This window comes from Perna viridis, chromosome 1 (assembly GCF_037379345.1).
Source record: "Perna viridis isolate PV_CMFRI_1.1 ecotype Kerala chromosome 1, ASM3737934v1, whole genome shotgun sequence".
In the NCBI taxonomy this organism is placed as follows: domain Eukaryota; kingdom Metazoa; phylum Mollusca; class Bivalvia; order Mytilida; family Mytilidae; genus Perna; species Perna viridis.
In genome coordinates this window covers 48,759,119-48,784,978 of record NC_142445.1, presented here as the reverse complement: position 1 = coordinate 48,784,978, position 25,860 = coordinate 48,759,119, and the positions used below count along the sequence as shown (strand labels likewise).

Sequence of the window (25,860 nt, the reverse complement as noted above, 5' to 3'; positions counted from 1 at the left end):
ATTCATTCGTGTACTACATATCAAAACTTACAATAGATATGATTGGTGTTTTTGTATTAATACCTGTCGTATGTCAGATTAAGTTTTTAATTCGCATACTGAACCTGATTATGAGAACTTTTTTTTCTTTTCCAGTTGAAACAAACGCCGTGAATACTTTACTTGTGTTACATGTTTCTGTCTTCCAACCTTTGTCACAGCCTTTTTCACAAGTTCCATTGCGTATATCACAAGGTTTTGTACGACAGTGACATACCTCTGAACAGTTGTACCCAAATGTCCAATCATCGCAAGCTTTAACCAAATCAAAACTCCATGGTAAACAAGTTATATATATATATATATATATATATATATATATATATATATATATGTGTGTGTGTGTGTGTGTGTGTGTGTGTGTGTGTGAATTTAAAAATCGAAAAAATATGAAAATGTGTGAAAGTTTATAGGATTATATATCAATCTCTGATCTAAGCATTTCCTGATGGCTCATCTGATTTCAATTTTGGGAGAATAAAGAATCAAGTGAATTGTACGTTTTCTGCCACTTGCAGGATCTTGATAAATGGTCATTGTTAATGGTGTTAAGATAGTGATCCTTCTAATTATCAGAATATACCGGAAGTGAGTTTTTTTAAAAATTAAATTCGTTCCAACAAAATGGAATATTAATGCGAAATATTTTATGTGAAATAAATTTAAAAGATGAAAATGAATTAATAAATCTGATCAACCTTTTACCTACCTTTCGCACATTTATCATCTATCAAAAAACCTGGTTTACAGCTCGTTGTGTTTGTACATAAACCATTGAACCGGTCGCATTCATTAAATACACAGCCATCGCAAGTTTCTGAACAATTACTACCATATCTGCCGGTACCACACTCTTCAACAATATGTCGAATGATTGTTAAAGATCATTTATTTACTGTGAACCGTGTGAAGATAAGTAACATATATCATTCGTTATATTAAATTTTTTTATCTTATTTGCAAATGTTGTAAAAACATAAGTTCAGTTTGGGTTAGCAAAGAAAACATGTTTGCCACATGGTCAGCCTACATTAATTGCCGTTCCCCCCAAAAGACACCGTATCTTAAATTGAAATTTCAAACAAACCTTCAGTACAATTATAAGATGTCCAGCCTTTATTACAACCATAACATGCTCCCGTCACGTGGTCACAAGTAGAATTTAAACAGTTCTGAGAACATCCTCTTAAACAGTCGTGGCCAAAGTAGCCCATATTGCAAGCTTTTAAAAATTAAATGAACAATGCAAATAACAATATTATTATTATAAAATACATGCTGCTATAAATAAAAATAACAGTTGAGATAATTAAATTTTCAAAATTTCATTTTTGAAGTATTGATTTATAGTTTTGCTAAAGTTTTAAATAGTATACAGAGACATGATCACATGTAAAATGAAAAAAAAATGAAATGATAAACCATAAATTAATTTGAAATAGTGTTATATGTTATGTTACAATATACATGTACTTATATGGCTTTATAAAATACTGTCTATTTAGAAACTAGGCAGTTCCTATCCTACGAAATAATTCGTTCCAATATAATGTTTATACCACATATATGTCAAATAGTACAAAGATTTTTTTAAATCGACAAGGGATGTCTCAGAAAATGATTTTCCATTTTCCTAAGAAAGAAAGGGAAAAAAAATTGCACGAAATGAAAATCTCACATTTCAATGCATCTCAATGTTTTCTTTGTAATTTATTTCTCTTTAACCATTGCAGTTAATCAAAAACCAAAAAACTTTGAGAAAGGATGTATTTGCAATATGAAATAGATAAACAATTTTTATGTCTCACCCATTGCCTGTTATTTGAGTGGACGTCCTCTTAACTGATTATAAAATATACCTTGGTCACAATGATTGCCTCGCCACCCATTTCCACAGCCAAAAATACATCTTCCAGTCTTTAAATCGCATGCGCCTATACAGTTTTCAGGGCATGATATATTGCAAGAACTTCCAAACATTCCAGCTACACAGCCTTAAACGACATATACGCAACTTCTACATGTTCTAATTGCAAGAGAGATCATTAACTCTTTATGGAAATTCTGAATGTGTCATGAAGCTTTTGCAATATGATTTATATGAATCAAAGTATATAAATGCAAACAAGAAAAGATGATATACAAACTTTTAAAGCTTATAATACCATACAGACGAAAAACTAATTTGTATCCAAGACTCAACCTGAATCGAGGCCCGGCATAATTTAAAAATTACGGATTTTGAAGCTTCTGATATCACTTCCGTTTTTTGTGTATTGTTTCTTAATCGTGGAAGTAATGAAATATATCACATTTATTCTGTTGATTATAATGTGTATATGGATAGTCTCCTGCTTTGTCAATATCTGTGGATTCTGATGTCTCTGAATCATCCAAAATGTAAACAATATTTCTAGAAGATTAAATATTTCTCATTGTACATCTATTTATATCAATTTGGATGTCCAACTAACTTTTGACAAGTAAATAACGTCAGCATTCTTTAAGATTCATGAAATTTCATCAGTTGAACATGCTGTTTTTTCATAAAAGCTGAAGTAGCGTTAGGCTTAGAAAATTTCCTTAAATATTAACTGAGGTATTTTAAAATTCATTGTTATGACATTATAGTTATGTTACAAAATATACGTCAATTAACAAAAGCTGCTGAGACATTGTTGATTTGTTGTTTACTGACAAGTTTATATCAAGAAAACTATGTCCACAAGAAAGAAACAACTTTATTTTTCGGATATGATACATTATGAAATGATGCATGTATTCACTAAATACAAAAAGTATGACATGGAATATCTGAATTATGGTAAACCTCAACGATTCGTTTGTCCTTTTAATGCATGAACTATCAGAAGTCTTTCTGTTTTCTCATTTATTTTTGAGTCTCCAAATCCACAGTTAAATCTTTCAATACTTTACGATTGATTTCCAGTAGATTTTTATGTCAAGGAAAGTCTTTATTGTCTCTTAAAAAGACAGGAACTAAATAAGATATTCTCACCTCTTGCTTCAAATTCACAAATATTTATCATTTTCTGTCCATTGTGTGATCCAGGAACAAAGATGAGGAACCGCGTGATAACAATATCAGGTAATACAAGTAAGGACTTTGTACCTCTATACACTGACGACATACTGTTACCAATTTCACTGAAGCTTGAGTTTGATGCATAAATGTCAAAGGGTACGTTCACTGGTACGTCTTAAAGTAAATATGTCGATATGACTTAGCTACATAATGTGGAAGTGTCTTGATTTTTTCTAGTATGAAAGCCAATATATTCGAAATATCTTATAATTGTAAGCACATTCAATTTTCACTGACTATATGATATATAATTCAGGAATCTCGAAAACATAGTCCGCACCCAGTTCACCAACTGGATGCTGATGCAAGAATTTAATGAAAAAAATCTTTGTGGTTTTTGACTATAATTATAAAAATCAATCGACTTCAGAGTTAGTATTGAATAAGTCTCTGTAAAGCGCTATTGTTTGAAAGGTGACTAGTGACCGGTATAAACACTGATAAGACACATTTATAACACAGAACATGATATTTTAAATGTAATTTTTATGTTTGTTATATACCCTTAAAATTACATCTTAAACAGACAACCAGATAGAATTTGTGTACAATATATTAGCCCTTAAATCACAATATATACAATATATACAACTTAAGCAAGACAAAAGAAGTAGTGCTAGACAGACATTATATTCCAACCGATACTCGGATGTAATGCAAGGGTATCAATGCATTTGAGTTCTAAAAAAAGTGAATCTTAAACTTTTAAAAATGCTCAACCAATTTAAAAATCTACCGAAGCAATTTTAGTACAATAGAATACCAGTTACAAGGACAACTTTAGCGTTGCGGTATAACGATAGACATTTTGTCATTTATGTGAGGTTTATATGATTTTATTCCTACTGTCAACTATTCATTCAATATATAATGCTCCCAGTTTTAAGTGGAGTCCGAGTTGCTCATTTGCTTTTGTTACTTTGTATGTATGATTTTAATTACTTTATGTTCTTTGCTGTGTATGTCTGTTTTCCATGTCTGGTCTTTGTCCCTGGATTACGTTCTTTTGATTACCTAATAACCTTGGTTCCCTTGATTACTTTTTCAACTGAACAGCAATTTTTAGTGGTTCCCCTTGCTTGTTTTAACATAAGCACTGTTAATACGATCTTATCTTTTATCAAAGAGTTTACTTTCATATACGTAAATAAATATCAACCTTATAATGCTGCACTGTTCTGGGTGTATCAAAATAGAAAGGATAAACCCTTATTAAACAGTGACAAAGCTGAATTGTACCTTCAAAGTTAATATATATAATCGAAACAACGCTGATTTGTTGTAGGTCTATTTGTAACCTTGCATCTGACCCGTTTATTTTCGTGCAAGAAGATTTCGTTCTATTTCCATCCACAGCTGTACTTGCAGGGTATTTGGTATTTTTGGGCACTTGGGAAGCAAAACTGTTGAAGGCAAGGTTTTCATCTATAAAATAAAATTAACAAAATTCCGACTTTTAATACATTCACAAAGAAAATAAAACACCCAAAACACAATACGAAACCAGATGAACGAAATATAGTCTGTTATAATAAATAAGGAAACCTAGAAGAGTAATTATAGATATTTTAAAAGGAGTTTTAAAATCAAAATCTTAGAACGTTTTTACACTGTCAAAATGTAAACCACCTTAAGAAAGAAAAAGCTATTGCAGAGAATTTTTCACATATTTAACTCCAATATCAATATAATATTCGAAGAGCGTGTCCTATCGGTCATTTTGTGATGCTATGGTTTATATGCTTAAATCCGAGACAAATCCGTTCACTTAACACATGGATAGTGGTCGGAGGTTGTTTAAGATAGGATAATAAATGAACGTCTTTTTTATTCTGTAACTTCACTTTATCATAAATGTTAAGCTTTGTTTTACTTTTCATTAACCCGATTTTCATGTATACATTTGTACTTGTTAAATTCGAATAATTTCTTTCCATTCTTTACAATGACATATTTCCCGAAGGTAACGTCAGGAGTATTTGATTACCAATATAGACCCCTTATCAATTCATGGAGCGTCATGTGCATGTGACAAAATCAACTTGAAGGCACTTTTATGAACTTAATCCTTTGGAAGGTATCGTTTACTTAATACATATATGACTAGTATAGTGTACCAACTATCTCGTTTTGAAATGTACACCCAAAATTAATTTCCAGGTCTTTCAATTGCATACAAAACATAATGATCGAAAACCCCTGTCTATCGAAAATACCCGACGAGACAAAATGTGTTATGGACTATTTCGTTGAATGTGTAGTCTAGTTATATACATCACAAATGAATCCGCATAATTTGACCAATATTTCTTCATGGTGAATGCTAACCCCGGCGCTAAATAATTTATTCTCATTCAAAAATATTTTTATTGTTATCAAAATCCTCGGTGGTCAAAATAACGTATGGCTCGAATGTAGGTTCGAACCACGACTTTGTCATTCTAAATAATTGTAAATTGATAGTCACTGCTTTTCAACAGAGCGCGTGGCATGTAATGGATCTAGTCATAAATTGTTGGCACGAATTCAGAAAAGTATATATCGAAGTAGAAAGAATGTATGCTTACTTAAAACCTGTTGTCACTAGAGTGACAGGCTAGTTGTAGAAAGTGCCTGATCAAATTTTAAAGTCATTTTCATGAGGAAAAAAGCATTGCATATGCCGTAGGACGATAACTACAATCAATAAACAATATTTATCTTTTATGGAAAGAACAAGTAATAATACCAAAGGGAAGTTCTCTTGACAATAAAACACCTGGTACATCAAAATTTAATTCCCAAAATAATAAAGAGGCTGGTGAATAACTTATGACGGACAGCGTATTAGAAAAACGAAAAGGCAATTAACAACAGTAGACATCAACAAAAAGTACATTTTGAAAGGCTAAGACAGCTTGTATTTATTTTGTTTTCAAAAATGTATCTTCCTTTAATAGTTTATAATATATCTATATTCATACTAACATAAACTCCCCCAAACACATGTACCATTTTCTGGAAAGCAATTTCCACCCACACAATCATTTGGACAGGTTGCGTTACACTCTGGACCCCAGTATCCGTAGAAACATCCTAAATCAAACACAATATCTATCTATTCAAAATTCCATATTGAGCTATTGTTGTATATATATTACTTATAATCATCATCAAATAAACGACACATCAAACAAGTAAGTCATATCTCTTGTGTATAAATGAGACTCTAGTTGTGAAAAGCCTTATTGCCGAACAATAGTTATCAAAGTAAATAAATAAGTAAATAACTGGGACAAAAATAATAATGATAATAAATACAATTAATGAGGATGCAATCTAACCTTACCTTTAATCCTCAAATAGCATAGCTCTATAAAAGGACGATTGTAATAATTGTCCGATGTATATTTGTCGTAGAGTAACACTTTTCCAATTCTATGACAGTCCACTGTTTGTGTTATTTTTGCTAGTCCGTCCTTTTTATCTTTAAAGCATACTTCAGAGTCATTTACATTAGAAGGGTCGTTTGTAACAGAAAGACGAAAACCATCCATTCTTCTTTGGACTACAAAGAACATTTCTAAATCTAAGATTTATGTATTGAATATTAAAAGAAAAAATTTAAAAAAAACACTTGTTTTTCAATGACATTGGTCAGCAATTTTGCAATAAATTCATAACTTTATTTTAAGTGCTGTCTAGATAATAATCTTGTGTTGTCAACATCATTATTGATCGAATTTTAAATAAACAGATCGGTCAGTAAATGTCTAGCACCTAAGACTGGTCAGGACTTAAATGGTGGAACAAGTAACAAAAACTATCACTATCATTGAACAGACTTATGGATAAAGTCATCTTGATTACTATTTTTAAGAAAAAAATAACTTGACTTATTAGTAAGAGAAAAGAAATTTTCATTGATAAAGTGCCATTGTGTGTACATCAGTTGATATCCACATGTACAAAAAATAATAATACAAGAATTCGAACAATTTAATTAAATTGTGTTTAAAACATCTCACAGATTTCTTCATTGGAATAATACTAAGATAGTATAATATCCGAAAGTAATTCATATTTGTTTCACAATAATTAATGCATAATTGTTTCACGAAATTTTAATTCATTTAGTTTCTACTTGACGTTTTTTTTTCAAATTCTATTACATGAATTCAGAAATTCTTTCATCTGAAAATCTTTGATCAAATAAACAAGGCACACTCTCTACATATTTTCTTTCACAGAATAACACCGTTATAAGAAAACACACACTTTTAGATAACTGGGGTCAATGCATTTCCGAATGTTCATGAAGTTACGAATGAAAGGAAAGTAAATTATTTGAAACATGTAAATTAACAAAAAAAGTTAATCCAGTTTCCATGATGAAATATGTAAAAATACATTCAAACCCACATATAAAATAAGTATATGATACCTTGTTGAGAATACCTTGAAAATAATTCTTACTTGAAAAAAAAACTGCATAATTATGGGCAAAACTAGTATTATTTTACTAGTTATGAAAAAAATGAGTGGGTAGCTTGAATAAAAATTCAATCTTAGAAGCCTTTCAATAATAAAATGGCGTGTTGGAAAAAAAAATAATGCATTGTACATCTATATCAAAAACCGTCCTTTTCTTTAAAAATGACTTTTTATCAAGGAAAACTATAAACAGATCAACCAATAGGAATGATAAATGTTTTATTTAGTTTTGCATAACAAACAATATTATTTTTTCTTTCCTTTTGTTTGTTTTTATTTATTTTAAAATTTGATTTTATTTATTGTAAGGGAAACAGTTAACAATTAGAGTACATCTTATTTTTCTATTTTTCCCTATTCAAAGTTTGCACTTGATTACTTACAACGATTTCGATAGAAGATGTCTACTGAAGAAATATGAACAATACTTTGGAACTCTATTTTCCACCAATTATACGAGTGGTGATCAGCTGTATGAGTACAATAAAATTCACTTTTATCTTGTGACCATTCTTCATTACTTATTGGTTCATTTACTGCATTTTGTGGCCCAAATAATGCCGAATTATTCTTATAAATCGAGCTCTGAGATACATTTCCAAATGGTGATAAGTTATCTGCAAATCAAATTGCTAGTTAAACAACTCTATCAATCAACTATAATTTAATCATATAACTGCTGTTGTGGATGAAGATTTCATAAGTTATTTCAGTCTTAAAAAAGATTAAAAATAAAATAGTCATGTTCTAACTAAAACAATATTACGCGAGTAATGAATATTGGTAACTTGGGTATATAATGCTTTTTCTTTTATGATTTAACTTGTACACGTGTTTCTCACAAATAGCAGTTTTTTGTTACAGTTTTTATCGAAATATCGAATTAGTTAAAGTCTAAAACTGGAACAACTACATGTATTATTTAAAATCCAATTTGATAGTGTCCGAACAATTTAAAGGGCACATGAATGAAGTTTTTTTGAAGCTGGCTTACCGATATCATTTCTATTTTGTGAAGTATAAGATTTGTTTTTAACTGCTGGATGCTTGTATTGTAGGCCCTGTGAGATTTAAAATATCATATCTTACGTTGGATTTGAAAGTATCCACAACTTAAGATATTCCATGAAACAAATTTTGCATTGATGGGCTATATATTTGGCTGTAACAATTTAAGTCAGTCTCAAATTGATTAGGAAGTTGTACATGCGTACTTGTTAATTTATAGTATTCAGAGATGATAGACCGGTTGGAGTAATTGAGTACAAGTTATTCTAATATGACATGATTCCAAGGACTTTATACCACATCCGTGATATTGATAAACATATCACCAGCATCAAAAACGTATGCAATCTTACACCGTATGGTTAAAGAAGTTTTTGTGCCTGTACTAATTATTGGGGATCAGACTGTTTATGATATGACTCCATTTTTGTACACCTCTTCAAAATGAACCATTATTTACCATGGATGTTTTATTTGACTGACATAATGTGAGTAATAAAGGAAGGTTAAAACCACCCAATGGCAATTTCTGTAATCTTCCGACTGGTATCTTTTTAGCTGACGATGATAAAATAAGAGGAAAAGGGGATATGTTGCCTTGCCACCTCGCATTAAGAACGTCATGAAAAGAGAGAGATAATCGTTTCGCACACGACTAGCAAAAATGTTTTATGTACAAACGTCGTGAATATTTAAATTCGTTGCCAGGACAGTGTAAGGCCAGCTTGACCAGATGATTACATCATCAAATCTGCGAAGAAGCAAGGTGATCTAACTTTTCCACTTTTGATATACGTGCCAATATGAATGTTTGAAAGTCTGGGGATAGCCAGTAAGAAAAGTAACCGCCCTATAGCACTATGATATATGATTGGTGGAATATTACATCAAATCATACGTAAAACTACGTGCGACATTACCATTTAAAAATATCTGTTTTATGAATTGGTTCAAGTATATTTAAGTCCTGGACGCGATATTTATTAAGCAACTGTCTGTGGTTTTTTTTTTAAGACGGATCTTACCCTACCGGTTCTCCTGGTCAATACTCCCAGTTTTAAGTGGAATCCAGGTTTCTCATTAATTTTTCTCTTTGTAGGTGTTATTTTAGGTCCATTCTTTGTTGTATGTGTCTGTTTTCCTTTCTAGTCTTTAGCAACATCCCTTCATCAATGCGTATGGAGTTTCCGTATCACAACTCACACGTTATGCCAGAGCTTGCCTTAACTACACAGACTTTTTGTATCGCGCTAGACAATTAGGCTTATGGAACAAGATTATGTTGCTACAAGATTGAAGTCATCACTACGGAAGTTTTATGGTCCTCATCATGAACCTGTTGATCGTTACGGTGTATCCATCTGCACCATGAAAACTGATTTGTTCAACAGCACCATGAAACTGATATGTTCAACGTTTCATAGTTTTCCTTTCCTCTTTCGTCTACCTCGGATTTTACTTTTTATGAGCAACTCGGCAGGTGTTTCTAGAAAAACAGAGGACGTTTACACTACCGGTGCACCCGGTCCATGCTCCCAGTTTTTAGTGGAGTCCGAGTTGCTCATTTACTTTCATTAAATTGTATGTATTATTTTAGTTACTTTATGTTTTTGTTGTGTTTGTCTGTTTTCCATGTATGTACTTACGTTGTGCGACACATATCCCAACTAGATTTCCTACCAATAGGCTAACGATATAATAAGACATCGATTTTTGCAAACTAATCTGAAAGTAATAATGTGAAAGTGATTATCTGTAATGACATCAGTCGATAGGCATAGATTTCAAACAAGATAACAAACAAGGTAAACTTAACCACAAGCGATAGAAACCCTTAAACATAAAAACAAATAAACAAGCAAACAAAAAATAAAAAAACAACAACAAAAAAAAACAAAAAAAAACAACAACAACAACAAAAACAAAACAAAAAACAAAAAGAAAAAAAACAAAACAAATAATAATAATAATAAAAACATCAAATACAATCGAAGATAAAACAACAAATCCCCCCAAAAGACCATAAAACAATCACCCCTTAAGAAGTACACAAAAGACTAAACAAACAACATAAAACAAACAAAAACGGTCACCGGTAGAGATAGTGTAAACTTATATCATTGAATATATTTTCCCGTTAAGTTAATAATGGAGATCGTTGCAATTAAAACGACGTTAAATAAACTATATCATCCTTATTGGACAAACTAATAAGACAACCTTTCATTTACCTTATTTAGATGTATCTAGCAAGACAATAGCAAAAAATAATATTCATTAATACTAAATTGCCAAAAAAAAACGAAAACAAAACAAAACAAACAAAAACAAACAAAAACAAAACAAAAACAAAACAGAAAGAAAAAACATACTGTTTTGTCTTGTTGATGAATCATTTCTATCCTTTTTTGTAATCTGGTTAATTATTGTATCTTACTTCAAATGTGTAAACCAATAAGTAGAAGTGATGTAAAACAGCCGTGCCGAACGAAAGAAGAACATAATACCTTTGTTCTGAGATTACCATAAACCTTTTTTTATTTGACCTTCAAAAGGAAAGCCTTGCTTGCATAAATAACCCCAAAAACAAAACAAAAACAAAACAAAACACAAAAAAACAAAAAAATATAAAAAAAAAGAAGAAACGAAGACAAAACAAAAACAAAACAAAAAAACTAAAGCAAAAATAACAGAAAAAAAGACAAAACAAACAACAAACAGCAAACAAAAACATTAAAAAAAATAAGCTCTTCCTCAAATCCTTGAATTATTCGTAATTTCATCAGATAGACAACTGTGAGTGTTTAGATAAAATGATGTAGGCGGATTATAACAGTTAAGCAACTTCCATTTATTATTTCAAATTATACGTAATTCATAAAATGTAATAAAGGCGTAGTGTCTTCTCATAAAAGTAAAGTTTATGTTTCTATACAACTTATGTCGGAAGTAGAGTACAAAAGTTTTAAAAAAATAGTACATTCAATGTTAAATGCTAAGCACAAGCGTTTACAGTAGTCATTGTCAACAATCGAGATAATGTGAATCAGCGATTCTGGGTTGAAATCACGACTCGCATATTTACTTCGATCAATAAACAAGATCAAAAGTGACTCTTTCATATTGAAGATTAATATTTCTATTTCTTTATAGAAATACAGAATTTGTTTCACAAGTACGTGTACAAACGTTGAGGTTCCCAAAGAAAAAAAACAGACGAAACAGAATGAATTTAGTCGGACGACCGAAGAACTTCACTTAGATAAATGTCGTTAAAATCTATAAATTGACAAACTTTAGTGATAAAATGATGTCTCTTAAATGTAAATGTACGGATATAAAACGCGGATGTTGTACTTAGCGGTCCTTGTAGTTAGTATATGTACTTTTTATCTCATTTGTATGTTATATAAAATGAACAGTTGTGGAACAAAACATCTTATTGACGATAACATATCAGTTAACTTAATCTTCACTTTGACTACTTGCTCAAAACACATCGCCTTGCCATTTATATGCAACGTTTACTTTTGCGTCAGGATGTGTTATTATAGCTAGAAAAATGTTTATGTTTCCTTTATAGATAAATAAACAAAATTATGTTTTGCATAAATTATGTTTCCACATTGAATGTCCTCCATTTGATATTTCAACAGTGCATTTAGATCAGTAGTTAAGAATTAGTATTTCAATAGAAAGCGTAGTTTTGAATTGACGAAATATGATCTGTATATGTCTTTGTTTCTATCAATCAAAGCTGAACAAAATGTGAATTTTTTTAACCTTAGGTCTTTATTAGGCGCTTTTCTGGATATCATAAACAGAAAGATATTACTAGATGCTATAGTCAAAAAGTTAAATAACAGTTTGAAAATTTCTCGATTTTAAATAATTAAATATCAAATATAACGTGTTTATTGATTGCATAAAAAATACTTTCCTTCACCGAAACAATTTAATACATAAACATCATTGCGGTACCAGTTGCTCCGGTAGTGTAATATCTATTTTGCCGTATTTATTTTGGACTTGACTTGATTGATAATCGGATTAGTGTTCAGTAACTTTTCTGTTACCCTTATTTGTCTTTTTTAATGAATTAATGGATAAATATCGTTTTTCAAATAAATTCTATATATTTTTAATATCCTAAATTAAACATAAGCTATTTGCATATTATTATATTATTCAGGATGTGAAACGTGAGTGAGTATTTCCACTGGCAAAAATGTACTACAGTCTTCAATAGAAACACCAAAATAAAATGGACGATGTTTGTTTTTCACATTAAACATGTTTCTTTTAAAATTAATATAAAATCATCAACAAACTGAATATTATGCAATTATTTACTATTTTTCGGTGCGAAAGTCGTTGTGGTAACATACATAAACTGCGTCGGGAAAGAAATAACGCCATGAAAAACTTCGTTACTCTTTATAATATTTTGACAAACGCACACAATAATTATGTTTCGTGGATAGTATTCAATGTTCTTTATAATATGTCGAAAATATTATTTCTACTGGCGATGTTTCTACAAAATATGTGTATAAATGGAAATATAAATGTTTAAAAATCTGGTTATGTTATAATCAATACATCAATATCTTCTTCTGAATGCTAAACATTACAACTCTTTGCTTAGAAGAAATTGATATTTTTCCTAATATGGTTATATTTCGAAAATAATGGTCAAATAATTTTATTTTAATTAAGTAGTTCATTTAATAGATTCTTTTGTGGAAGTGTATAAGCATGTTCAATATTTACTTCCGCGAGGTGGGGCTTTGGTAGAACAAAAGAATTATCCTCGCGGAAGTTAGCACGCTCCACGCATGCACATTGACTATTCCAAATTTAGAACAAAAAGGTTTAGTGCAGTTTTTGCAGCATCATGGATTCGGCATAAGTTGTTAGATGATTGTTTGTAGAACATCGATAGAAAAAATGAATAATGCATACCATGTTTAAAGCACAAATAACTTGTTCAAGATGTTCACTTCAAAAGAATTTCCAATTTATTGTGAGTAACCATTCACATTGTATCAATTCTAATCCAGTAACATTAACGATTTCATAAAATGTAATAAAAGGCTAGTGTCGTCTCATTAAAGTGAAATACATGTTTTAATAAACTATTGTCGGAAGTAGGATAAAAAAGTGAAAACAAAATTTCAAGGTTACATATCTAGTACGAACAATCACAAAATTATATCTATGGTGTCTTATTTCACTTGGTAACAAGTTAACATAGAAATAAATAAATTCAGGAAAAATATTCCGGAAATACCAAATGTGTCTTGGCACAATATCATGTTTGATATTAATTTCAAAACAGTTATAATTTTGAAACTTATAACAGAATCTAGGAATTATTGCGTTTAACAACTGAATTAAACCAATCTAGCAAATGATAACTAATATCGATAAAAAACTGTAATATGTTTAATTATGTCGTTTGTACCGTAAGGTTACAGACCACCAATTCAACCAATGAGCATTTGGAACGTACGCAAAAATAGTCCTACGCAGAAATTACCCCTGTTCCTCATAGTGCTGTGAAAAAAGTTCTCATCTCATTTAAAAAATTTAAACAGTTTCTGAAAGGAAAAATATTTCTGTACATTTTATAGGTGCATTTTGCTTCTTGTGATGTGAAGCCTAATCTCCATAATGATTTCTAAATATACCCCATCTTGTGAAAACACTGGGATTTCCCATGCTATTTATAGACCCTTCACTTCCGGTGACCAGTACTGCACTGCAAGTCTGCTAACCCCACATGCCATTCTGAGGATTGTGAGCTGACATATGTAGAATCATGCTGATATATAGTCATCTGCAGGTTAAAGTTAAGGTAAAGTCCAGAGAAGCCATTGAATATTGTGAAATTAGCATAGAAGCCTATGGGAAGTGGAATTAGTGGTTTTTAGCCTTAAGCAGAGGACATGGCAAAATGATAAGTTTCTTGGAATAGCTTTAAACTACTTGAAGAACTTGTAAACTTTGCTATGAGAGGAATACACTACAAAAATCCTTCAAAATATGCATTTTTTTAAGTTATAGGTCCAAATTATGGAAAATTGGTCTTTATGGCTGAATTTTATGTCCTATCTTGTGAAAAGTGTAGAAAATTTAATGAAAATATCAAATATTTAACTTTGAGGGCTATATTTACTTAAATATGGTGGTAATCAGCACTTGAAATCAAGTTTTGTGTAAATTTGAGCAAAAATTTGATTAGAAATGAGGAAAAACTCACTTTCATTACTGCGGTTAAGGACATATAAGCATTTCCCTATGGCAACATGGAAAATGCATTTTTGAGTACTTTTTTGCTTTAAGTGCCCTTTACTTGTCATGTTTTATTGTGAAAACACTGTATTTACAAATTTAAAGCCAAAGATATCACCTTTTGCGAAAATTTAAAGATTTAGGGTTTTTGACATGTGATCAAAAAAAAGGGGAGGCATGTCAGACATAAATTTTTAAAAATAAGTAGTTTTTTTTTTTTTTAGAAATAATTAAATAGATATCATACTTAATTAGAATACCTTACGTCTTGGTGTGTTACTGACCGAATTGAAAGTCAACCAAGTGCCAAAATTGATACCACTTTAACGGTCAAATTTTATAGATGGCAGACGCCTTTATTATTAAAGTAGACACATTTTGGTAGTCCAAGCTCTGCAAGGGGTTCAGTGCTTCCTTGTGGCAGTACGTGGCCATTGGATTAATCATTCTTAAGATTAACACTTACTAACCAATTGCAAAACATTGTCAATTGAGAAACATCCCAATGTCACACTGATTAACAGTAATTAGCGGACATCTATGTATGAAAGTTGGTTTTTTGTGCAGTTATTTACAGTTATTTCATTTCTGTTCATAAAACTTATGAGGTTTTCTCAAAATTCCAAAAGATGTAATATTGACACAAATCGAAAATTAGAATTTTGACACGTACATGAATAATGGAAGAGTTTGCCCAATTCGAAATTGTTTACTATTGGACAACAAAACCTTCTGACTATATTTTAAGCCCTGGATAAATATCATGTGTAGTCTATTTAAAAAAAAGAAAGATATAGAAGCAACACACAAAAAGGATGTGAACAAGTAGCAATACCGAAAAGACAAACTAAGGGAAATCCGTTGACAAAGTCAGGAATATCAAAAAGACAACAGAATTTAACATCAAAGAGGGTGCCCGCTAGTAAATCCTTCAAACTTGTGAAACGCTTAAACTAAAAATTAATGTTCAATTATCCCTTTCTAAATATAAAACGAAAACAATCATTAATGAAAAACAATCAAACCATTTTAGAAATTGACAAACCTTCATCGATAAAGAGCAATTTTACCGTGTGATCATTCCATTAGCAAAAAAAAAAAAGAGGGTGGTGATAAAAACTTTTCTAGATATCATAAGGAACGTCTTAATTAACACACATAGACGCAAATGTTTGGAACGATGTTCATAACTATTATGTAAACGAGTTTAAAAAAATCTCAATCATATTTTTACATACAGATTGAAGAAAAGATTGATTGGCAAGAAAAATACCAATCTATAGAAGAGATACTACGTTTGTATTTAAATACAATTACAGTTTAAATCTGTCTAAAGTGACCTTCACAGAAAGGGCAAAATCCACGACTAGGTTTCATAAAAAAATCTTAGAATAAGAACTTCTTTAAATCCTTAAGTTGTTGTATTATACTTTCAACTGGTTAACAACTGCGGATGATTAAATAAAAGAATGTAGGCAGATACAAATAATTTTCCCAATATCTATCAGTCACATTTGTATAAAATAAATAAAAACATATTTACCTTTTGAAGATGTTCACTTACAAATGAATTATAATCCAGTTACATTTATTATTTCATAAAATGTTATGAAAACATATTGCCTTCTACTCAAAGTCAGGAACATGTTTTTATAGACGGACGTAGGAAAAAAATGTGAAAAAAAGTACTTTCAAGGTTACAAGCTTGATACACAAGGAAGTGTTTACAGTAGTCACATGTATGATATTTTATTTCACTTGGTAACATGTTAACACTTAAATGAATTAACTTAGAAAAATATTCAGGAAATACAAAATCAGTCTTATGAGTTTCATATTAAATTCGTAGCAATATAAAGTAGACCTGTCCTTAAAATCTGTAAATTGACGAACTTAAGTGATACAACGATGTCTCTTAATTTTAAATGTATGGGAACGGATGTTGTAATATGCGGTCCCGTACATATTAAAGGTACTTTAAATCTCATTTGTATAAAGTTATTTGAAATAACAAGTTGTGAAATATCTTATGGCGATAATATATCACTCTACTAAATCTTTAGTTGGACTTCTTGTTCAAAACTAAGTCGAAACATATCGACTTTCCATTAGAAAACTGAAGTAGATTTCTATATGCTATAGTCGAATATTGTCAGCATCAAGTGTAGTGACTATTATTTGCGACATTTTACGACATCTGAAAAACATACCCATTCAAGATTTATATTGTTTAGCTTTCAGAAAATGATTTAACTAGATTTAAATTTTATTTCTATTTGTTTACCTGTTTCGAAAAAAAGCATCATCCTTTTGAAATGAAAATTACGATTTAACTTTTTTTTGGCACTGAACTCTATCCACTCACCATCAATGGATGCGCTGTAATTTTGTGCAAACAATGTAAACAGTTTCAAAATTTTCCATGATGCAGTTTTTCATAGGTTGTATTTTCATATCACGAACCCTTACAATTTAAAACAATAACAATTGTATGTTGTTTTTTTCTGCTTGTTGGTTCAAATTAAAAGAAATATTTGTATAAATTTACTTGTTTTTTGTTTCTATTTCAGGAATAATAGTACAATGTTTTGTCTATGCGGAAGTCAACCCAATCATATGCAATCAGGTTATATTTAATTAGTACTACTGTTATATAAATTAATATATAATGATTAAATACTGTAAACTTACTAATTTTTGCGGTGGACAGAAAAGGACGGAAAAAATACCCGCAAAATTAATTTTAAAACAATATAACGCTAAACATCGTTTTGAAACCGCGAAAAATCGTTTACAGTTATTAAACCTATTAATTAAGTGAATATTAGAAAGTAAAATTATGTAAATTAGATGATCAATGTTTTTCAAAATTCAATATACAAACGTGTTTCGTCTCATCTTAAATTATACTGGGCGTCACATAAATAACATACTGTTAAAATTTGAATAAAAATATTTTCTACGACTTTATTGACATCTACCGTCGTTTAAATTGTCTTAAATGACTTGCTCATTCGTTTAGCCAAACGGCTTCTCCCTAAACATTGAACCGTTAAATTCCGGTCAGATTTTAATTCTCGGTGCCAATATTTACATTGTAAAAAGTCGGCCATGTTTACAGTGATCGGGTTGCCAGGAGATGTTGTTTACGTTTAAATGGTTTGTCCAAAAACCGAAGAACCCAGAATGCATTTCGGCGTTATTTCGGATATCTCGGATTTATTTTACGCGAACAACGTACAATACCGAGAAGACGATTGTCACCGGAGTTCGACGGGAACTTACGAACTTCGTTTGTAAACAAATCGTCCCGTAGAAACCAACATGGCGGATATTAGTATGGGATTTTCCCGTAAGGATTTGTTACGCATGATTTAAGCTGATAAGCGACTTGTTTAGGGAGAAGCCGTTTGGCTAAACGAATGAGCAAGTCATTTAAGACAATTTAAACGACGGTAGGTGTCAATAAAGTCGTAGACAATATTTTTATTCAAATTTTAACAGTATGTTATTTATGTGACGCCGAGTATAGTTGTAATAAAAACAATATTAAGTCTGATCACATTTATAACACTATCATGCAAGTTATTTATTTTCATAAGGTATCGTACACCTCTTTGCTTAAAAGGAATCTTGTTACTAGATGTTTTGGTCGAAAAAAATATGTACATGCAGAGGGCAATATCAGACCGTTATATTTTATATTTAACGACATTTTGAAAACAAAATCATATCCTGACATTGCTTAGCCCAGAGTTGTTATGTTAAGCATACTTAGAAAGATATTGATACACCAATTATGATTTAACCAGATTGGATTTTTTATTTCTATCTCTAGACATGTTTTATAAAAAAACATAGTCAGTATATCGAAATCTTAAACGCTCCCGAAGACTTTGTAAACGTTTTGCTCGTTTCTATATTGGAAAAAGCTATGATTCGATATGTATTTAATTATCGAAGTCAGCAAATATTTTCGAGACTGGTTTGGCTCTCAATTCCATTTACAGTCATTCCTAGCAGTATACGAAAATATAGTTGCCATGATTTTATTTTGAAACTCTTGAATGAAAAAAAATATTAAATATTTGCATATCTAGTCTGTGATGTTTTTTTTTTCAGAAGAAATAAATTCAAACACGCGACACACACTTAATTAAAAGCAAACATGTTAATTTTAATTTGTACAACAGGCACTTATGTTGATAAAAATGGTCAGAAAATATTCGGATATAAATAATTATCGATTGAATCATAAAAAAGATAAAATGTTGATCTCCTTGATGTCATATAGTAAAATAGTGTTTAGGTTACAGACCACCAATTCAACCAATGAGCATTTGGAACGTACGCAAAAATAGTCCTACGCAGAAATTACCCCTGTTCCTCATAGTGCTGTGAAAAAAGTTCTCATCTTGTTTAAAAAATTTAAACAGTTTCTGAAAGGAAAAACATTTCTGTACATTTTATAGGTGCATTTTGCTTCTTGTGATGTGAAGCCTAATCTCCATAATGATTTTTAAATATACCCCTATCTTGTGAAAACACTGGGATTTCCCATGCTATTTATAGACCCTTCACTTCCGGTGACCAGTACTGCACTGCAAGTCTGCTAACCCCACATGCCATTCTGAGGATTGTGAGCTGACATATGTAGAATCATGCTGATATATAGTCATCTGCAGGTTAAAGTTAAGGTAAAGTCCAGAGAAGCCATTGAATATTGTGAAATTAGCATAGAAGCCTATGGGAAGTGGAATTAGTGGTTTTTAGCCTTAATGAGATGATGGATGTTGTTTTTTTTTAATCCAATACTTATGTAAATAAATTGTTTGTATATTACCGTTATGCTTGGTCGAAACATTGTAAGTATGGAGAGCAATAAATGACAATTATTTATGTCTGTTTCTTTCATGACCCTCACATTAACATGGTAAATGTAAGCTTATATTACGTTTGTTTGTTGTTCATTACATTCATTAAAACCGTTTTTTTTTTCTGGATGTAAAAAACAAAATCCGTTTGTCTCTATTGTATCCATTTAGGTAATTACTAATGATTTTTTCTGACTATATGGAATCACGTGGTACAAACTTGTTAATCTTCAATCAGAAAATTTTCCATCGTGAACTATCGATATCGAGGTTGTTTGAAATAGCTAGAAATAATTTTTTTACAAGTAAATCACACAAATCGATTCGATCACGACAATATCACATGGTAAAAGTGTGTCAGTGTGATGATAGATTTTTTAACGGATCAGCAAACGTGTTCCGTCTGATAACAAAATTTTTGGAAATAAAATTCGAAAAATTGCAGTAACTTAAGTCTAGAAAATTATAATTTCAATTTAGTAGTTCAATAGCCCTTTTTCATATTCCCCACTTTGGCTTCGTTATTTAATATTAAGATTTAAGCAAAGGGGAGTAACTTTATACAAATGTGTCACCCGACAGACTGGTTCACTGTCAAATTCAAATATTCAATTCATTAGAGCCGCGGTAAGTACTTGGATACTTTTAAATAACTTATTTCAAGCTATCCAGGTACTTACCGAAGTAAAAATAGTTTAAATTTCCAAGCAAAATGTTAACTGTTTTCCCTTTCCCCAATGAGACCGACAACCAGGTTGTCGGTTTTTGGTGTGTTATGTCCCTTTGCAAAACTTGCTAAAATGGCTTGCATTCCCTAAATATGAAAAAAAAACCCGACTATTAACAACAGTTGTGGTTTCATATGACGGTTTCAGCATACGTTCTAAGATGACCGTTGAGCATTGATCTTGTAAATATATAACGTTTAATTCAAGTTAAAATCTATTTTAATAAATGATGGTTCGATTTTATATGTTATATTTTAGTTCAAGTCTAGTTATATGATACTATGGTTTGCGTAAAAATCGGAATAATTTAAAAATTATAAAGATGAATAATCAAAATGAAGTAGAGTACAACAGCATATCTTCTATAAAAATGATTTTCAGTATAAAACAAACCGAAATTAGTTTGAATATGCAAAAAAAAAAACAAAAACAAAAACAAAACAAAACAAAAAACAAACAAAAAACAAAACAAAAAAAAACCAAAAAACAACAAAAACAACAAAAACAAAACAAAAAAAAACCAAAAAGAACACCAAACAAACCGAGACCTTCGAACTAACCATGATATGCTTGAAGTGCTTAAAATATCGTCAGAACAAATTAAAAAATAACAGATGATATTAACCAAAATGCATAGGTGTGCTAATAATGTACACAAAGTGCAAGATAACCTTTATATATAACAACATTCCAATTCCAATTCTTTTCGCGGTTCACCTACATTCTACCATTCAGTTTTCACTATAGACTGAAATGCATCATTTTTCATCATACAAAAATATCAACATATCGGTATTTAAAAAGTGATATGTTTCAAAGCAGTATTATTAAGAAAACATAATAAATATGTCATAGATTTGTTTAATTAGTATTAATCATGTTTTTGAAAATGAGATCAATGCTTTGAGTGGAATGAGTTGTGTATAAAAATCTTTACAATTGTATGACATGCCAAATACTATATTAGTACTCGTTTATCAATAGAGAATGCTTTAATATACAATCAATCCTCAGGCCGATGTAACCAGGATTTGATTCCCACTCACAATCCCGTTTCTTTAATCTTATGAGGCCAATGAATATAAAAAAAAAAAATAAAAAAATAGCATTAAACAAGTTAAAAGCCTCCCTCTTACCGCACTACCTCGTATTTTCGTATCCGTAAAAAAGGTTTCGAGTAAAGTTAGCATATTGTTAATGTCTACATATTTACCTTCAATGGTCATACTTAAAACACTTAATCATAAATCGGGAAAATTTGAAATAGTAAATGAATTTGCAAATTTATGGATGAAATGATATTAGCCACTTTGTTCTTCACAAAGTAAAGCAATTGGTTAAACCAGATTGTATGGTTAGCCAAATCTCACCCTTCCATAGTGGCTATGATAGTTCCGGTGTAGGTTTGAGTTGTGCACTAGCACATAAAAACAGTTGCATAGACGATTGGTGTAGTGAAAAAAACTTCTGTTATAATTCATTCCGTTATTATAGAATAACCTATAACAAGTCAATTTGTGTAATATTTTTTCAACTTTTGAAAACTACGAATTTGATGATTTGATGTGAAAAAAAACTTATATAGGTATATATGAAAAAAATTTAATGGATTCAATAACTCCGTCAATGTACGTTTCATCAATTTTTATTACGACTCTTTCTGGCGTCTTGGCTGGTCTGTCGTTAATACAATTTATATGTTTTCATTTTTTTTTATGGTATGATATTAATTACTATGTTATATGCAGACTAAAATCTGTATTTAATTTTTTTAAGTGAAATACATTTTCCCATCATTTTGGTTTCATAATTAGTTTCAGAAAAAAAAACAAGTTGAGACTCTGGCCTTAGTGAACCTTGATATGCGGTAACATTGTATGTTTAAATGTCTGTATTTCTGTCTGAAATGCTAATAATTTTGAACTACATATATTTACTTTACCTTTTGCGTCATTTTAAAACCTAGCTGAATGCTTTAAATCCAATACAAAATGTTTACTTTGTAGTGCATTTCTTATCATGTTCTACGTTAAGCTGATTTGAAGTATTTGAATGCCTGTTACAAACAAGTTTTGTGTAGCTGCACTGGATTATATTTAGAGCAACGAAACTTACTTTGAATACACAAACATATTAAACATCTGAATCTTCCTTTTAAACAAACATTTTCAAGGATGCTTGGCCCAAATAATAAAACAAGAATTAGATGTCGTCACAATATCTAAGCATGCATATAGTTTATAAATTGCATCGTTTTGTTCATATAAATTAAACTAGTACAATATGTTCAAAGAATTTGGCTATACTTAGCCACTGATTCATATCATTTTTGTAAGAGTACGATAATCACTAATTCAACCACCACCAGCCTTCCCCGGACAGGCGTAGACATTAACAAAAATATATTCAACCAAAAATAATACAAAAGGAGAGCTACCTCCTGTAAAATAAATATTATGAATGTATTATTGTGCGTGGGGTGCCACTTTTCGTGCTTTTCGCCAAAAAAAAAGAATCTACAAACGGATAATTTCCTCCAAACCACGAAAATTGTTACCAACGAATAAAAGTATTTTCACAGTAATAGGAAAACATATCTACTCGAGTACACATTTTACATCTATGACCAGTGGTTCAACTTTTTGGTGAGTTCATCATCCAGACATTTTCGATACATCCATGAGATGTTGTCGTTACGCGCGACCAGGGCAGCCAAATATCTTGTTTTATACATGGTCATATTTTTGTCTTATTTTAGAGCTTAAAAACACAACTGAAAATCGTTTTTTTCTTGTTTTCGTCACCGATTGATTTGATTAATTGATTCCTAATATGTAACCACATTGATTGTCAACTAATTAATTATCATGTTATTTTCCACTTGTTGGTTTTCTAGAAAAATGAACAAAACTGTGCCAATATCGTAAGTGATATTTGCACAAACGTCGACTTTGTTTTACTATTACGATAAACACAAGGATTTTACATGGGGTAACAAAAACAAACAAGCTGAGTTATAATACCAACTAAAAGTTGAACAAAAAAATAGATTAATAAATAAAGAAATAAATAAATAAACATGGTCGGTGTCGAAAAATGTTTAAAAGATATCTAATTCATTTCTAAGAAAAATGTCACTTATATAAAATCAAAATTATTCAGAAAATGACAACAATTTTCATTTGGCTCAATTGCCTTGATAGTCATAATAAAGATCAAATTTCGTAAATAAGAAAGACCAATTTATCTATAGAGTTCAACTATCCGGTCTTATTATTTTAGGAATACAAACATATTTATGTATGAAATTTTCGTAGATGCACATTAACACTAATTCAAAATATCTATTTAATGTTGCCAAAATAACACCAATTTAGAAAAAAATAGTTGCTGTATTGTTATGTACATGTAGGTACCAACAAATGTAATACAAACAAATTTCATATTGTTTAATAGATACATAATGATTTTTATAAAACAAAAAATAAACATTAAAATTGCATCGAGTAGTCTTTTACAATATTGTGAAATTAATTTGTTGATTACATGTACTATGGAAACGAGTTTGCAAAAAAAAAAAATATTTATAATAATAAACAATTACAAATTTTAAAATATGCTATGTTCTCTTGTGGAGTTTTTCAAGATAAAGCATTTTATAACTTATTGATCGTCGGGTGTAGGATAATAACATAACTACTCTGTTTCACCCTGATTGAAGTGTTATCAAACACCCCAAGAACTTCTTATTTCTCACTTGAACAAAACTGCCTCATTTTACAGAGGTTTAATATTAATTATTTGGAAAACATTTCTTGTCAGCTTTGGCTGTTTCGTACAAAGAACACTCCCATGAGCTTTCCCAAACGGGACGAACAAATAAATCAAAGAACAAATATGCTAATAAATTTACGATCAATCATTGCAATCAGTCATAAATGCATACGCTGTGCCTTATTTTAGCAATACAAATTATGAAACAGTTTCATTTTTGTTTTCTATTACCTTTCCTCAGTGAGCATGAATGATAACAACTTGACTTACTGTAATCTAAAGCAAAATAATATAATCATCTCACAAGACATAACAAAGCGAATATTTACAAAATTTTTGACAGTTTACATATTTGCATACAGCGATTCATCTTCTAATAAGCAATCTCTGACAAACTTGTAGCAAAACTCATATTGCTCCTGAAAGAAAGAAACATTCCTTTGAAGAATAGGGAATGATTACCAGCTTTTGCATTTTAAAGAAAGAAATATATTAACAGAATCAAAAATAAAAATGAAATGACGAGTTTAATACGAATAAAACAGAAACGTTCAATGATTGTGTATGCTTTGACAAATTTATCGCCGTATTCCCGCTGGAAAATGAAATAAAAAATTAGTATGCCATGAAAATCACACCATGGTGGGAAAATATATACTTATTTTTATCTACAGGCGGTTTGATTCTTTTTTAATTTGTAATTATCCTTTCATCTGTGGCAACATCCCTTCAGCACCTGCTTATGGAGTTTTCATACCACAACTCATAGTTTTTGTATTGCACTAGACTTCTTACAATTAGGCTTCTGGGACAGGGTTATATTGCTACAAGACTGATTTCATCACTATAGAAGTTATATGATCGTCATCATCAACTTGTGGATCGGTAGAGCTTATCCATCTGCACCATTGAAAACTGATTCGTTCAACGTGTCATAGTTTTGCTGTCCTCTTTCGTCTACGCTGGACTTGACTTTTTATGAGCAACTCGGCGGATGTTTCTAGCGATGAAGACGCTTACCCTACCGGGGCACCTGTTCCATGCTCCCAGTATTGAGTGGAATAATAACAAGGAAGCACCCATAGATTCCAAATCACTGAATTCTTTGCCTTGTTATCGTATTTGCTGTTCCTAAAATTTTCAGATTAAACATATTGGAATATTAAAATAAATTTTTAGAACGGGTACATCTGTAGTACGATTATGGACAGCAATGACTACTTTCAAACTTTATGAACAGACAAACAAAAGAAAGCAACAAACGAAATAAAAACAGCCACCCATCCCCCCAAACCCCCTCCCTCAACAAACAAAACGAAACAAAAACAAAAAAAGCAATCATACAATCCCAACAGAAAAGCAAATAAACATTATGCATTGACAGGCAAAACAGTAATCTAAGAAAAATAGGAGCATGAAATACTAGTATTCCGTAGACTTTTATAGAAAGTTATGTCAATGGAACATGGTCTGTCCAAATCTGATTTTATTTCACTGGTTTTAGAGCAAAGTTAGTGTCACAGCTTTGTCTTCAATTTACTTTGATTTAATAAAAGAAATA

At 30.6% G+C, this 25,860-nt stretch overlaps 2 protein-coding genes across 18 annotated transcripts in view; both read right to left on the bottom strand.

The window, feature by feature from the left end:
* Positions 1-16,671, bottom strand: part of LOC148629125 (uncharacterized) — a 31,039-nt gene extending 14,368 nt beyond the window's left edge. The window contains exons 1-11 of one of the 10 annotated variants that reach the window (XR_015915007.1): positions 13,592-13,979; positions 10,273-10,351; positions 8,002-8,235; positions 6,474-6,692; positions 6,113-6,220; positions 4,385-4,570; positions 3,059-3,259; positions 1,899-2,033; positions 1,127-1,261; positions 749-892; positions 163-294 (exon numbers count right to left, since the gene is read on the bottom strand). Coding sequence is in view for 9 of the 10 variants with exons in the window: in XM_088544323.1 (XP_088400449.1) it covers positions 163-294; positions 749-892; positions 1,127-1,261; positions 1,899-2,033; positions 3,059-3,259; positions 4,385-4,570; positions 6,113-6,220; positions 6,474-6,692; positions 8,002-8,235; positions 10,273-10,351; positions 13,592-13,594 (1,576 nt within the window). In the remaining variant the exon portion in view is untranslated. Of the gene's footprint in view, positions 1-162; positions 295-748; positions 893-1,126; positions 1,262-1,898; positions 2,034-3,058; positions 3,260-4,384; positions 4,571-6,112; positions 6,221-6,473; positions 6,693-8,001; positions 8,236-10,272; positions 10,352-13,591; positions 13,980-16,466 lie in introns of those variants that run through there. The other 9 variants (XM_088544332.1, XM_088544352.1, XM_088544344.1 and 6 more) reach the window with 9 other exon arrangements.
* Positions 16,672-23,959: 7,288 nt separating this feature from the next.
* LOC148629124 (receptor-type tyrosine-protein phosphatase epsilon-like) overlaps positions 23,960-25,860 on the bottom strand; it is a 40,841-nt gene continuing 38,940 nt past the window's right edge. For all 8 annotated transcript variants that reach the window (XM_088544445.1, XM_088544446.1, XM_088544408.1 and 5 more), the window contains one exon: positions 23,960-24,718. In XM_088544445.1, coding sequence (XP_088400571.1) covers positions 24,644-24,718 — 75 coding nt within the window. In that variant the 3' untranslated portion in view covers positions 23,960-24,643. The remainder of the gene's footprint in view (positions 24,719-25,860) is intronic.